Source organism: Thermobia domestica, chromosome 5 (assembly GCF_964235325.1).
Source record: "Thermobia domestica chromosome 5, izTheDome1.hap1.1, whole genome shotgun sequence".
Classification (NCBI taxonomy): domain Eukaryota; kingdom Metazoa; phylum Arthropoda; class Insecta; order Zygentoma; family Lepismatidae; genus Thermobia; species Thermobia domestica.
The window spans coordinates 18894591-18909693 of NC_137458.1; the positions used below are offsets into that span (position 1 = coordinate 18894591).

Sequence of the window (15103 nt, forward strand, 5' to 3'; positions counted from 1 at the left end):
GATGCATTTGGATTTAAAGTGCATCGGAAGTGTTACTGTTCATTTCACCGACTCTAAAAACTATGGATTCGACACTAATATCGGTCATTTTCGATCATTTTTATACATCTCTCCGCCTCCAAATTGCGGAGATGAATTTGGATGTAAACGGCATCGGAAGTGTTACTGTTCATCAAAGCAACCCCAAAAACGATGTATTCGACTATAATATCGGTCACACACACACACACACACACACACACACACATATATATATATATATATATATATATATATATATATATATATATATATATATATATATATATATATATATATATATACTATTTCATATATATACCCCTCTCCTCTGTCCCCAGGTCACGGCGCTTAATTTGGGTTTAAACGGCATTAGAAGTGTCACTGCTCATCTCAGCAATCCCAAAAACTATAGATTCAACACTAATATCAGTCATTTTTGATCATTTTTTTTATATATCACCCCCTTCCCCCTCCCTAAAGTTTCGGCGTTGAATTTGGATTTAAACTGCATCGGAAATGTTACTATTTATCTCAGTGGCCCTGAAAACTATGGATTCACACTAATATCGATTATTTTCCAACATTTTAATATACCACCCCCTCTCTCAATTTGCGGGGACAAATTAAAATTTTTTAAACAGCATCGAAAGTGTCACTGTTCACCTCAGCGACCTCGAAAACTATGGATTCACACTAATATCGATTATTTTCCAACATTTTAATATACCACCCCCTCCCTCAATTTGCGGGGACAAATTAAAATTTTTTAAACAGCATCGAAAGTGTCACTGTTCACCTCAGCGACCTCGAAAACTATGGATTCACACTAATATCAATTATTTTGCATCATTTTTATATACCTCCCTCAATTTGCAGGAGTAAATTTGAATTTAAACGGCATCAAAAGTGTAACTGTTCACCTCAGCGACCCCAAAAACTATGGATTGGACACTTATAGCGGTCATTTTCGATCATTTTATACATCTTCCTCTCCTTCCTCCAAGTTGCAGTGCTGAATTAGAATTTAAGCTTCATCGGAGATGTCAGTGTTCATCTCAGCAACCCCGAAAACTATGGGTTCGACACTAAGATCGATAATTTTTAATATATATCCGCACTTCCTTCCTCCAAGTTGCACCTTCAAAGTGAAATGATAAAACCATCTCAGGCCCGAACCTCATCTATGTTGAAAGTTTTTGTCGAAATCAGTCTGGTGGTTCAAGTGTTGTTAAGTTACAAATATAGTTACTTTCATTTATATATATATATATATATATATATATATATATATATATATATATATATATATATATATATATATATATATATATATAGAGAGAGAGAGAGAGAGAGAGAGAGTTACATTCTTTCATTTCCAGTCTAGTTAGTTACATTCTAGTATACTTTCATTTATATAGGCTATATGTTTATAAAAAACTCAGCTATTGCTTCTGCACTATTTCAATGGTTCGTACTTTAAGACATCCCTTCCTCAACCATGGTTGCGGAATTGATTAAACGTAATGTTCTTGTATTAAATAAATGTATTTTAAATATATATTTCTCATTAATTTCAATTAAGTTGCTTTTCAAAGATCCTCTAAAATTTCAATAAGGCAATATGGGCTATAAGCCATTAACTTCTATGGCCACCCTGCTACAAACTACAGACTTAAATATTCGATAAAGCATTTCAGTACTAAGTAGTTGCCACAATACCAATATGAACGTATTTAATTCCAACGGTAACAACTATGTTAGTAACACTAAAATTATTATTAATAATGATAACGAGTAAGAGTTTAGGATATTTCGGTGTAGGACGTTTCGGTGTAGGATGTTTCGGTGTACGGACGCTACGGTGTAAGGACGGTTTGGTGTAAGGACACTTGCTGTAAAGGACGTTTTGGTGTATAGCCTAATATTTGATTGCATTAATCATATGCTTGTAATGAACAGGCATGAAGTGTCATAGTGTAGCCACTCTGGAATAGTGTAAACTGATTAACATTGTTATTGAGTCTCATTGTTATTGAGACAGGATGATAATACAACACCAATCCATTTGCAACAATAATTTCTATTCAGAGATGTCCATAGGCGAGTTTTATAGAATAATAATCAAATTTACTGCAAAATATTCAGCATTATTTCTAAATTGAAATAAATATATTGTACAAAGTTCCTGAGACACAGTAATAATATATACAAACTGAATAATACCTCAAAGGAATTTTTGGCGTGGGAGACCCGGGTTCGATTTCCGGTGAGAGCTCATGTGGTTCGGATTCCACGTTAATCAGTATGTGGACGTCTCATATAGCCTCACTCCTGAACGGGACGTTAAACTCAGAATCAATTCATCTCAACTCAAAGGAATTTTGTTGAAAAAAATATAATTACATAGAATCACTCAACTCAGAATCTAAAATTGCAAGCAATTCCTTTTAAGAATGAAATTACATCAGATTTGTAATTTTCACAAACGTTGCTCAGTCTCTTCCTAACATAGGCGTATTTTTTCTTTGTTCTGACTTCATATCCGCCAATTAACTTATTTTTTCCATTTGAACAGCACTAACAAGGAGACTTATGGAAGTGTAATTTACTGATTTGAATGAAACTTTGCATACTTGTAGAATATCAAAAAATAATCGTCACTTTTTTTAATTTTATTTTCGGCAATGGTGCGGGTTTAAGGGTAGAAACCACTCTTTGAACGTTAAAGGTGGCCTCCAAGCATAAACAGAAAGCAATCATTAAAATAGAAGATTAAATGATACGACCAGCTTACTGTCAAGGAGTTTTTAGGACAGGTGATTCAGAACCTGACGTTGAAATTACAAAATTCAAATTGGCGGATCCAATATGATGATTACAATTACAAAGTCTTCTGGTTTGAAATGTTCTGCATTTAGCCAAGAACAATTATAATTGGCAGGGGCTACTGAGAGAAGGTGCAGACTGATTTGAAACCCCTTTTTGTACTTATTTTAACAGGACGTTTGATTAAATCTATAGCCAGAAAGCTAGAAGCCAATGCCAATGCACTTGTCGTGAATGTGAAGCAACACATATTGGAAAATTAAATATTTATAACTCTGATCAATAGGTTTAATTTTTAAATGCAGACGGGACGTACTCTAGTGTTTACAGGGACACAAACAGTAGAAAGGGTGGTACAGTCAGTAAATTCTATGACTCGTAGCTACATCATACAGCCTTCAATTTCTGCAAATAGTGTTTTGTTATCACCACTTTTAATTGTTTTGTAGGAAAACAATGGAACATTTGGTCTTATAGTCCAACACAACCTCTTTAAATTTGAAGATATCCTTGTAAAAGCATCAAATCCGGAAAAATTAACATCAAGTCTTGTGAGATCATGGTTCCAAGAGATTTTTCTTCAAGCGTGTAATGCAAAGTCCATTTTGTTATTAGTTTCGTGGAGTGGTCACAATTCAACTTTAACCTATTTTAAGAACAAAAGAGTAACTCATAATAGAAACAATTTCTGTAGGAACAACTGGTAGGATTCAGCCTCTTGTTGTGTTCTTTAGGCCGTTAAAAATTTTCTTGAGACATTTTTCTGACACTGTCCTTCTCTACAACTATAACATGAATTTACATCTCCGTAATAATATAATTAAGATCTCATCACTGATTCATAATCAGTTTTCTTTTCCTAGATTTGCTAATCTTATTGGGAATGCATGATATAAAAGCGGTTATTGGAAGAAAAACCATCTGTGTTTGAAAATTTTCTTTCAAAGATTGTGCAGCATTTTGCGATTTGTGCACAGTTATTGCCGTAATAAGGTGTGTGTGGTGTACACAATGTTTATGCATCACACACTTTTTTACTATATATCATTACCGTAAAACGTTTTCCCAATCAATTAATAATTATAACATTTGAGGATATAAGAAGTTCTGACATAGAGTGAAGCGAGGGGACTCACTATAAATAAGTAACCCTTGCCAATTACAGAAACATTTAATTTTTATTTTATTTATTAATTTATATATTCTACTTCGTGAATTTATTTCTCCCTAACGAATAATTTTCATTTTGAAGAGTGGACGTTTCGGTGTAAACATTAGAACTTTTACACCGAACCAGCCTCACACCTAAACGTCCTTACACCGAGCAATCCGTACACCGAAACGCCCTGCACCAAAACGTCCTACACCGAAACAGCCGTATCCCAGGAGTAGTTAATTACGAATATGACAATTATTTGCTACAGAAAGACTTCTGTACAAGAAATATTTGTGTAAAAATAATTTACTTCAAAACGACACAAGGAAAGCAAAATTTATGACGTACATAACTAAAACACAATATTATGTTACTAATATGAAGTCAATGGTGTGGAAATAGAGAAAAACAGACATTATGAAAGATCTGGGAATCACATTTGGTAGAAAGTTAAAATTTTGTCAACATAGAAATATATCATGGAAAGAGTAAGAAAGGACAATAGGCTTCATTTATTTATTTATTTATTTATTATTTCAGAACGATAGAATATGTATTTATACAAATAACTTGTAAGAACTAAGGCTCTGTAATATGAAACAGTATATCTAAAACTTGACTAACAGATTGACAGTATTCTTCTTACGGACGCGATGGTAGCGCCACAAGAGATTTTTAGGACTTCTGCACTTTAGGACTTCTGCACTTTAGGACTTCTGCCTCGGTATGATTTTTAGGACTTCTGCCTTTTAGGACTTCTGCATTTTAGGACTTCTGCACTTTAGGACTTCTGCATTTTAGGACTTCTGCACTTTAGGACTTCTGCACTTTAGGACTTCTGCCATTTAGGACTTGTGCCGCGAAATAATTTTTAGGACTTGTGCATTTTAGGTCTAATGCCGTTTAGGACTTCTGCATTTTAGGACTTCTGCCATTTAGGACTTCTGCCGCGTCCCCGTAACATCTAGTATTACCAAAGAGGATTTCTTTCTCATCCCCATTGTAATGCTCACACTGTCAACAGATGTAGACACGAAACGTCAAGAACATTTTTTGTAGAACGATAATATAACTAATGATGTCAATATATTTAAGAAATAGATTATATTTCGTTGCTAGTTAACATGGAACATTGAAAGATTTTACAACTGATTTGAATATTTTTACTAGTCATCTATTTGTACTAGTCTTTAATTTAGTGAGCTTTCACAACTTAAGAGTTTTAGAAGTTGAACGAATAAAACTTCAAGTTCTACAGGTTGTATAGTCAATTTTCATGAGGAAAGCGGAACCTTGGTATCTCGAAGTTTTGTTGTGGCCACCTTGATAACTCGAACGTTGATTGCTCGAGAAACCAAATAACTCGATTTTTTACCTATTCCCTTCAGCTTCGAGCTATCGATGTCCCTTGTGTATATATATCGATGTCACATTATTTCTCGAAAAGTTTGCAACACTGATCTGTGTTTACCATTTCTTTTGTCTTTATTTTCATTGTTGCTTCCAGCGATGATATCCAATTTAGATCATACTATTTAGAAAAGCATACTTTTGTCTTGGGTTGGCAACACTGTTAATCTGGTGATGTTCCGCAATGCACGGGCAGGTGTTCTGCTCTCTCTAGTTGCTTCGTGCAAAGTTTCGTTTCTCTGTCTCTTTTGGTTTCTCCGTTATCACGGTTGGACAAATTGCATTATAATGTGGAAACGTCATTTCATGATTTTGTCGTCAAGTCGGCATGGGTTAACGTTCTTGTATTGAGCTGCTATTTCACTAATGCATGTTTACAGTCACATAGAATACATTTAGTAACACAAATTTCCCTTATATAAGGGACAACCTAATATATATGGTGTTTCAAAACAGTACCGACAACGTTTGAGAAGTGATTCCTTACACCATGATAAAACGAAAAGTATAGACCAACCTGGATGCACAAATGCTTCCTTTCGGATTTATAGGCTGCCGAAAAGATGAAGAAAATCAGCTTTAAAGGTCCATAGCTCCAAAACTATGGGATCTACCGCAGTCGGATCAAGACTTCAGTTAGGAACTAACATGTGCGCTACCCAAAGAATACATGTTTGAGAATCGTAAGGTACTGACGCAACAACTTTTATAGACGCAGTTTAGCTACGGGTTTGTGATTAATAAAAATGATAGTACAAAATTCTTGAGTATTGGTAGAAAAATGATAGTACAAAATTCTTTAGTATTGGTAGACAGTATTTTACGCTGTCATATAATTATTGGAGATTTGTTTTAATCTCTTCTCTATGGAAGTCAGTAAAAGAACCCAATTTAGCGAAAGTGAATTTTATTTTATTTACACAATGAATTATTAAAATATACAAAAAATGAGAGAACAGTCACAAAATATAAATTTTGGTCACAAAACTGATTTCGCAAGGAGATCTAACTTTCTTTGCTTAGAGCCTTTTTCAGCTAAGTTTTACGAATAGGAAGTGATCTTACATGAGTGTGTGGAGTCCTCTTACCTACATAAATGATCAACTTCTCCACTTGTTATGGCTGCCTCCGTTCTACCCCTTTCGCCAGCCTGGATCCTCCTTATATTCTCAACTTTATCACGCTTTAAACAATTAAGAGGTCTTGTTTATTTGTTAGTCTTATCCCTTAGGCCAAGTTATTCTAACAAAAACATTTTAATAGTTCGTCTTCTTAAAATTCACTTAAGCACAAATTATCTTATCCATTTTTTCAAAAAAATCTGTTTCCCAACACATTTGGTTAAGTCCCTCCAAACTACCTCCATAAAAAATGTTGCAGAAGTACCGCAGGATTCTGATATATGGATATTTGGATAGGGCACGAAGATGTTTTAAAATGGATAGGAAAGAAGAGGACACTTCTAGCCACCATCCTTTGTAGAAAGGCCAATTGGATTGGACACATCTTGCGAAGAAATTGTCTTCTTCACACCGCCACAGAAGGAAAGATGGAAGGGAAACGAGGAATAGGAAGAAGAAGAACGGAGCTGATCGATGATTTGAAAGATAGGAGAAAATATTGGGAGTTAAAAAAGGAAGCTGAAGATCGAGGAAAGTGGAAGAAACATTTCCAGGCCCAAATCCTTAAATTGAAAATAAAAATAAAAATAAAAAATCCTCATTAGTCCTAGGACCTGCCCAAAGCCAGAATACCTCATAATAATAATAATAATATACAATGGCGAATCCAGGATATGGTCAAGGGAGGGGTTAAACCATAGTTTGTAGCTTTATCTCGTGTAAACTAGGATTGAATCCCATTTTATCTAGTGTATACCTGAGCGCCAAGTGTACCCCTATAACCCCCTTGGATTCGCATATATATATATATTGAATGCTTATTAGAATCACACATTGGCAGTTAAAAGATTTTGCAGTTATTCCATCCGTTACTCCACATGAGAATTCTTGATCGAAAGCGAATGCTTTAATATTTTCACAGGTAATAGCGGCTATCCATATCACGTTTAAAATTCATAACATTCCCTAGCTTCTATGGAACATGCTCAATACCAAAGTAATGTTGGTTGCCTATAACACAAGGATAAGTAGCTTTTCTTATTACAATTATGTCGGCCGAGGTCGGACTTCTGGGGGGTCGGGGCTTGTAATACTGCTACTTAGAACGACTTTTAAGAGCTTCAAACACTGGGATGTTTTATTCATATATAAAATAAGAAAGTTTTCTCTTCTGGACAGGCAATCGCCCCGATCGACCCCCCCCCCCTGGATTCGCCCCCTGCAAGATCCTCTCTATTGACTTCGACGACAGTTTAATTTTCTATACCTTGCTCAAGGAGAGAGAGATTTAAAACCACGAACCCTCTTGATTACGGCACTGGGTAGACCATTAAAATTTGGGTGTGGAGTTTAAAATTTTCAAGCAAAAAAAATACTAATGACTTTTTAGAACAACAACAATTAAAGCAAAATACATAGAACAGCCCTGTTAAATGTGATATAAATGTAGTGTGTATTTATTGTAATAAACATAAATAAAATCAATTGACAAATTTTTTTCTGCAAATGAGATCTCATTATCAGTATAAATAAAGATTAGAACTTCACCAATACAGTGACAACTTGTGACTTAAAAGTAAATTCCGTTTCGGGAAAACTGTTACATAGCTAAAAATGTAATTCATGAATATGTGAACTTTTATATGGTTATTATTATTTATATATTTATCTTCTTTCTGCCATTACAGCTTGCGTCGCTTACGAGAAGGAGGACTTCTGAACAGATTAGAACGCATTTGGTGGAGAAAACATGACGATCACACGAAAGCACCATTTAGTGCATTAGGGCTACGACAGGTGTCTCTGCCATTCATTTCGCTGATGGCAGGAGCAGCTTTATCGATTCTTATATTTGGCGTTGAGAAAATAGTTTGGCACTTCACCACTAGAGCGAGAAATTATCGCAAGAAATATTCACATTTCAAGATTGTAACCGTAAAACCAGTCAGGTCAATTAGATTCAAGGAACAACCATTGTATTATAATTAAAATATAATTTGTATACTGTGTGTATCCTTCTATTTTTTTAATGAATGTATTTTAGTATTTTTTCGTTAACTTGTTTGCTAATGGTTAGCAAAGTTGTCTCTGATGCACCGAGTTCACTACTTCTATAACGTCATAAGCTGCTCTCAATTGTTATAAGAAAAAATATTAACTATTTATTAGTTCATATAAATAGGATTGGTTAATGTGTATTTGAGTAAAGCTTACAAAAGTAACTTCTAGTAATGTGATATTTAAAATGACATTCCTGCATGTGCCCGTTGCCCCTCTTTCGAATCAATCATATGGACGCCCTTGAATATAACAACAATCATTTGAGCTCTGGGCAAATCAGCAGTAGTGTCCATCCTTCCCCAAATATTTGGGCGCAACACCCCCAAATTTACGATTCTTCTTCAAGTTTATTATTCTTTCCTCCTTATTTACCTTCCCCCCCAGAATTTATCATTCTGATCCCCAAATAAATCTTTCACCCTCAGAATTTACCATTCTGAACCCCAATGTATCTTTCACCCCCAAAAGTTACCATTCTGATCCCCAAATATATATTTCTCCCAAGAAGTTATCATTCCAATCCCAAAATATACTTTTCTCCACCAGACTTTACCATTCTGACTCCCAAATGTACCTTTCTCCCCCGCAATTTACCATTGCGACCCCCAAATAATCTTTCTGCCCCCAGAATTTACCATTCTTATCACCAAATATATATTTCACCCCCAGAATTTACCATTCTGAACCCCAATATATCTTTCACCCTCAGAAGTTACCATTTTGATCCCCAAATATATTTTTTCTCCTCCAGAATTTACCATTCTGATCCCTAAGTATACCTTTCTTCCCCCCAGAATTTACCAATCTGATCTTCAAATATATCTTTCTTATCCAGAAGTTAGCATTCTGATCCCCAAATATATGTTTCTCCCCCAGAAGTTACCATTCTGATCCCCAAATATATGTTTCTCCCCCAGAAGTTACCATTCTGATCCCCAAATATATGTTTCTCCCCCAGAAGTTACCATTCTGATTTCCAAATATACCTTTTCCCCCCAGAATTTACTATTCTGATTTTCAAATATACCTTTCTTCCCCAGAATTTACCATTGTGACCCCCAAATAACCCTTCTCCCCCAAGATTTACCATCCTGACAATTTTTCTCTTCTTCATTCATAAAAAGGATGTTGTTCGTTGTTTCGTTGTTCGAGGCGTATCCGAAAAGTAAGTACCGTTTCGTTTGAATGCTACCACAGCAATAGTGTTGGCGCTTCGCGCATACGCGCTAGTTTCACTAAACGGCTTGACAAACATCTTGGCATTTGAAGGCAGCACTCCAAGTTCCCTTTAAATGCTGCTAGCAAATGAGAGGCCAGCGGTATTGCCACGTTTATTTTGCATACATCCACGTCTATCCCCTGTCACCTGATCGCGCTGTAGTTTGTCTGCTTACCCATAGTCACACCCCTTTACCACTTGGCAACGTCGCGTCAGAGCTTGCGTTTTATTCGTTTAGCTGAAATGCCAAGATGTTTGTCACAGACCTTAGTTCATTGCCTCTCCACTGATACCAGTACAGTTCAGTTGTCGCGAGTGTACTGTGTCCTGTGATCGTTTACAATGTTTAAAACAACTGCTGAACACACCGATTGTAAGATTCGTTGTGTTATCCGGTTTTTGAATGCAAAGAACATTACGCCGGCCGAAATTCATCGTCAAATTGTAAAGACTTACGTTGAAAATGCAATGATTGAGAGAATGGTGCGAAAGTTGGTGGGGGTAGTTCAATGAACAATGAAAAAAAAATTCCACGACGAACCGCGAAGTTGGCGACCTTCTGTTGTGACTGATGAAACTGGATGAAAATATTCATGAGAATAGACGGTATGACAATGTTTTCAGATGAGTTTCCTCAACTTTCGAGAACGTTTTTGCATGAGATTTTTACCGACCAATTAGGTTATCGCAAACGATGTGGAGGTACGGTTGTCTTCACTGGCGGGATGCTTCTCTGAGGAAAGTTTGGACAAGTTGCTCACCCGCTATGATAAATGTTTGAACATTGGTGGAAATTACGACGAAAAATATTTTAAGATGTTCTCTTTCATGTAAAAATAAATTTGTTTTGAATAAATTATAAACCGAATCTGTTTTGGTTGCATCTTCGATTTCAAGCCAATACCTGTACCTCAATATCCGAGCTCCAGATACAAGATCACGAGAAGGGTGCAAGATCACCCATTCAATTTCCAAAGCAATTTGTCTGGGAGCAAATCCTCCCAATAATCAATCTATTAGGCGCTAACATCTGGACTCTAGAAAGTTACAAATTAAGATTTCTCATCTTTGATTTCTCTCCAAGAGCAGCCTCAACAAGATACAAGTGTACCTTGAAGAAGTCTTGACTGACTGCCTGATTGATTGATTAACGCCCAGGCCAAACCGCTTAACCTACAAACTTAAAATTAGACAGGATATAAAATGTGTGATGTAAGGTCGCACTAAGGAAGAATTTTTTGGGAATTCGATTGGAAAAGAGAGAAAGAAGGGTGCCAATTATCTCGGAATCTCTAAAATTTGGTATATGGACTTTTCATTTAAAATGATTTGACACATTATTTAGTACTTGGGACACATGGCTGAAGTTTTCTCTGATTGTCTGAGAGACTTCAAATGACCTGATCATATGGCATGACATCATAAGGGTCAATGTCCTTTTGATGTTGTCACTTGTACCTTAGACCACCTCTTTATTTTAGGAGGGTGAAAAGAACTACTCCTTTAATTTTGGAAATTGCCAAATTTAAGAATTCGGTATGGAATCGTAAGGTCAGATTATGTACCTCTGTAAGTTTGTGTAGTCCATGCAGTTCCCTTTCATGGGTAAAAAAATTGCCAAAATTGTAAATTTCAGAAGTTTTGAGTCTATTTTATGCTCTTTGATGAAGCTATAGCTTCAATGATTATATATGTGTACACAGTGGCGTATTTAGGGGATAGCTATGGGGTTCAAGCTCTGCCCCCCCCCCAAAAAAAATAAATTCATTATTATTTTTTCGCATTATACATATAACACAAATGCTTCTTACTGGTTCTCAAGCCCACTCCAAAACAAGATCCAAAATACGTCACTGTGTGTACAATTATCCATACCCTTTCATAAGACATGGATACATCTTAAATATTGGAAGGGGTACATAAGACCACCCTTTAAATTTGAGAGTTGTCAAATAATAAAATTCGGTAAATATTCTCTAGGATCCAAATATATAACACTTTAATTTGGGTGGTTCATCTTGTTCCATTTTATGAATATAAAAATGAAAAAATATAAAACTTGGAGGCTTTTGACTTAATTTATTACATTTTATGAGCATTTATTACATAGGGTCTAATATGATTCTGTAGTTGGGTATAGGAGCCTATTTTATTTTATAAGACAGATACATTACGTACTTTCTAAATTTTTGGAGGGATACATTGGCCCAACTATTAAATTTGGGAATTGTTAAGAAACAAAAATTGGTGAATGTTTGCTAGGACCCAAATATATACCACTGTAAATTTTGTTGGTCCTGCTTATTTCTTTCTCTGCATAATAAATTGTCAAATATTAGTATTGCCACGTGTTCACCACGTGGTAGGTTATTGACCTAATTTATCCTCTTTAACCTATAAACTACGGGATATTTTGTTTTCAAAATATCCTGTTTCTTGTTTTAACTACGGATATTTCGACTTCGAAATGGTAGTACAATAACATTTGTAACACGTTTTGTTTCATGTGTCCTCGATAAATAGGAGTGAAGAAATGGACTTCTTTGTAAACCCTTACGAAAACGCTTTTAATGTAGTTTAAAGGTTAAAGGTAAATTACCTCCGTAGTTTAAAGGTTAAAGCATTTACCTCCGTAGTTTAAAGGTTAATGATACTTTATAACATAATATGCTTATATATGGGAATTTAGGAACAGAACACAGGTATCATGATGCATTTCTCTTAAATTTCAGGAGGGATCATAGAAACATCCTTAAAATTTGATATTATCAAAGAATTGTAAATGTTCTTAAAAAGCACAGATACATAGCTCTGTAAAATTGGTTAATCCAACTTGTTTGCTTTTATGGGTAGAAAACAGGGGACTCGATTCAGCCTTTCTGCTCTCATTTTTCCCAGGATACTTTGCCGTCACGTGGAGGTATCGCCAAGGATGTTATAGAACAGAGGATCGTGAAGCCATACCACGAAATCGTGAAGCCAAACGTCAAAGCCGTATATATTCTATGACTGGTGATATTCTTACCTGTCAAAGGTTATTCTGGGTAATTTCTTCTCACTTCTATTTGAACACCCAGTGATTTTCTTACCTGTGAAAGGTTATTCCGGGTAATTTCTTCTTACTCCTATTTGTACATCCAGTGATTTTCTTACCTGTGAAAGGTTATTCAGGGTAATTTATTCTCACTTCTATTTGTACACCCAGTGATATTCTTACATGTGAAAGGTTATTCCGGGTAATTTCTTCTCACTCCTATTTGTACACCCAGTGATTTTCTTACATGTGAAAGGTTATTCCGGGTAATTTCTTCTCACTCCTATTTGTAGACCCATACTTACAGCATGTAACCATTGTATAATACAAATCTGAAGCAATGACTAAATTAAAAATAAACGACAGACACACTACATGTCTGCATATGAAGATTACAATGTTTTGAGCCAACACATGTGGTGAAAATGAGAGTAGTCAATCAGATGTGCCAATGCTAGCTTGTTTTTGGTTTCATTCAGTTGATAGGATGAAGATACATATGGGCAGATCTTTTATTTTATAACATCCTTGGGGATCCCTAGTATCGTTCAAGAGAACAAGTGAAATGCTACATAAGCAATTGCGCTAGTTGGTATACTGTCTCAAGATGGGCAAAAAGTACCTCCACATGACGTCACGGACAGGGAGCCAATCAGAAGCTAAACGTGAACCTCTTATTTTATACGTATGCCTTGAGTAGAAAATTCAAAACAGTTAAGTAAAGTAAAACTGTAATTCTGCGGAGTCATGTCAAGTATGTTACGTTGTCAAGATCAGAAAAATAAAGGAATAATTACAATAATGTAAAATATTGGTCAAAATTCGGGAAAGATTTCAACGGGAAGAAAAGGGCCAGCTACCCAGTTGACTCGGGTGGAAAAATTGAGAAAAGTGATAATTTAAAAGAATTGAGAGTAGGGTATATGTATGATATTTGTGTGTGTATAACTACTTAACAAATTATGAATATTGAAAATGTAGCTCAAAAGTATATGCAAAATATAACTCGAACTCAAATTTTCATTATATCAAGTGCAGCAGATGAGGGTAAGTAAAATCGGAATAATTAGAGTTGGTCTCGCGTTGTCACTATATATTTTTTTTTTAGATGTTTCGACGTATTTACTGTACCTTCTTTAACGGATAACACTCCATTCTCTCCTCTCTCTCTCTCTCTCTCTCTCTCTCTCTCTCTCTTTCTAGCTCGTTGTTCCTCACACAACACTTAACAAAGAGGAACTCCAACCATTCAGTTTTGTTTCGAGGACAGAGATCTAAACCACACCTTCTGTTCTCCTCAATAGCAAATGTGGTAAATCCATAAAAATCTACCCTCCTCATGATACCGTGTTCGTGACTTCAAAATAACAGAACGTTCGAGAGTCGCAGACCTCAAAAGCTAGGGAATTCACTTCATAATCCTGAGTTGTGGTTCTCTGAGGAAATTCAAATGCGAAGCTATACCTCAGCAGAAAGGAGTAAATACCAAATACCAACTTGACAATAAACACCGACGTAATTAACAGACAATATCTTGTGGCTGAGCCAATCAATTGAGTAAACTAGATGAGAGCTAACTGGGCGCTCGAAATATTTACCATTAACAACAGTGTCCTCAAACGCAATCTAGTGACACGACCAAGAAATGAAAACGCAGCCAGACACAAGTTGAAAATTGACAGGTTGCATAAAGGTAAAGGTAACGAACAAGGATATTGACTCGTTAAAAGTTTAAAGGAATCTGCTATTGCATTTATCTTTAATCAAACAAAAAGGTATACCGAAATGCTTCCAGGAAGCTTAAGACTACATAATTGAAGTTTTCGAGGAAAGAAAAAAATAAAAATAATCCAGAGAAGTAGATGTAGTGAATCCAAAAGTCCGTCGATGGAATTGAACCAAAAACCTCTGACGTGTAGTATCGTAACAGTATGTAAACAGTGTAAAGTGTGGAATTTTCACTAAATCCCCTTCCTCTTCTGCACACTACACTAGGGGATGTTAACACTAACACTTTTACCGGTTAACCAAATATAAACATTACCGTCAATACAGCTGTTTGTACTCCACACATTTTGATCCTAAAATTTGTATTGCATCATTGATACATGTTTCTTATTTACACATCTTCTTGTTTGTTGATTATGATTATTTTTCTCCATGTCATGTAGCATTACACTAATCTGCAAAACTTCATATTGTGAGTTCTGTAACCAGAACGACACAAAAGATTTTGTTATAGAAATTGTATAAGA

At 35.5% G+C, this 15103-nt stretch overlaps 1 protein-coding gene across 1 annotated transcript in view; it reads left to right on the forward strand.

Annotated features, from left to right (window-relative positions):
- The window catches only part of LOC145685765 (glutamate receptor ionotropic, kainate 5-like), a 59897-nt gene extending 45002 nt beyond the window's left edge, over window positions 1-14895 (forward strand). The window contains exon 9 of the mRNA XM_081758283.1: window positions 8223-14895. Within this exon, the coding sequence (XP_081614409.1) occupies window positions 8223-8523 (301 nt within the window). The 3' untranslated portion in view covers window positions 8524-14895. The remainder of the gene's footprint in view (window positions 1-8222) is intronic.
- Window positions 14896-15103: the final 208 nt, after the last annotated feature.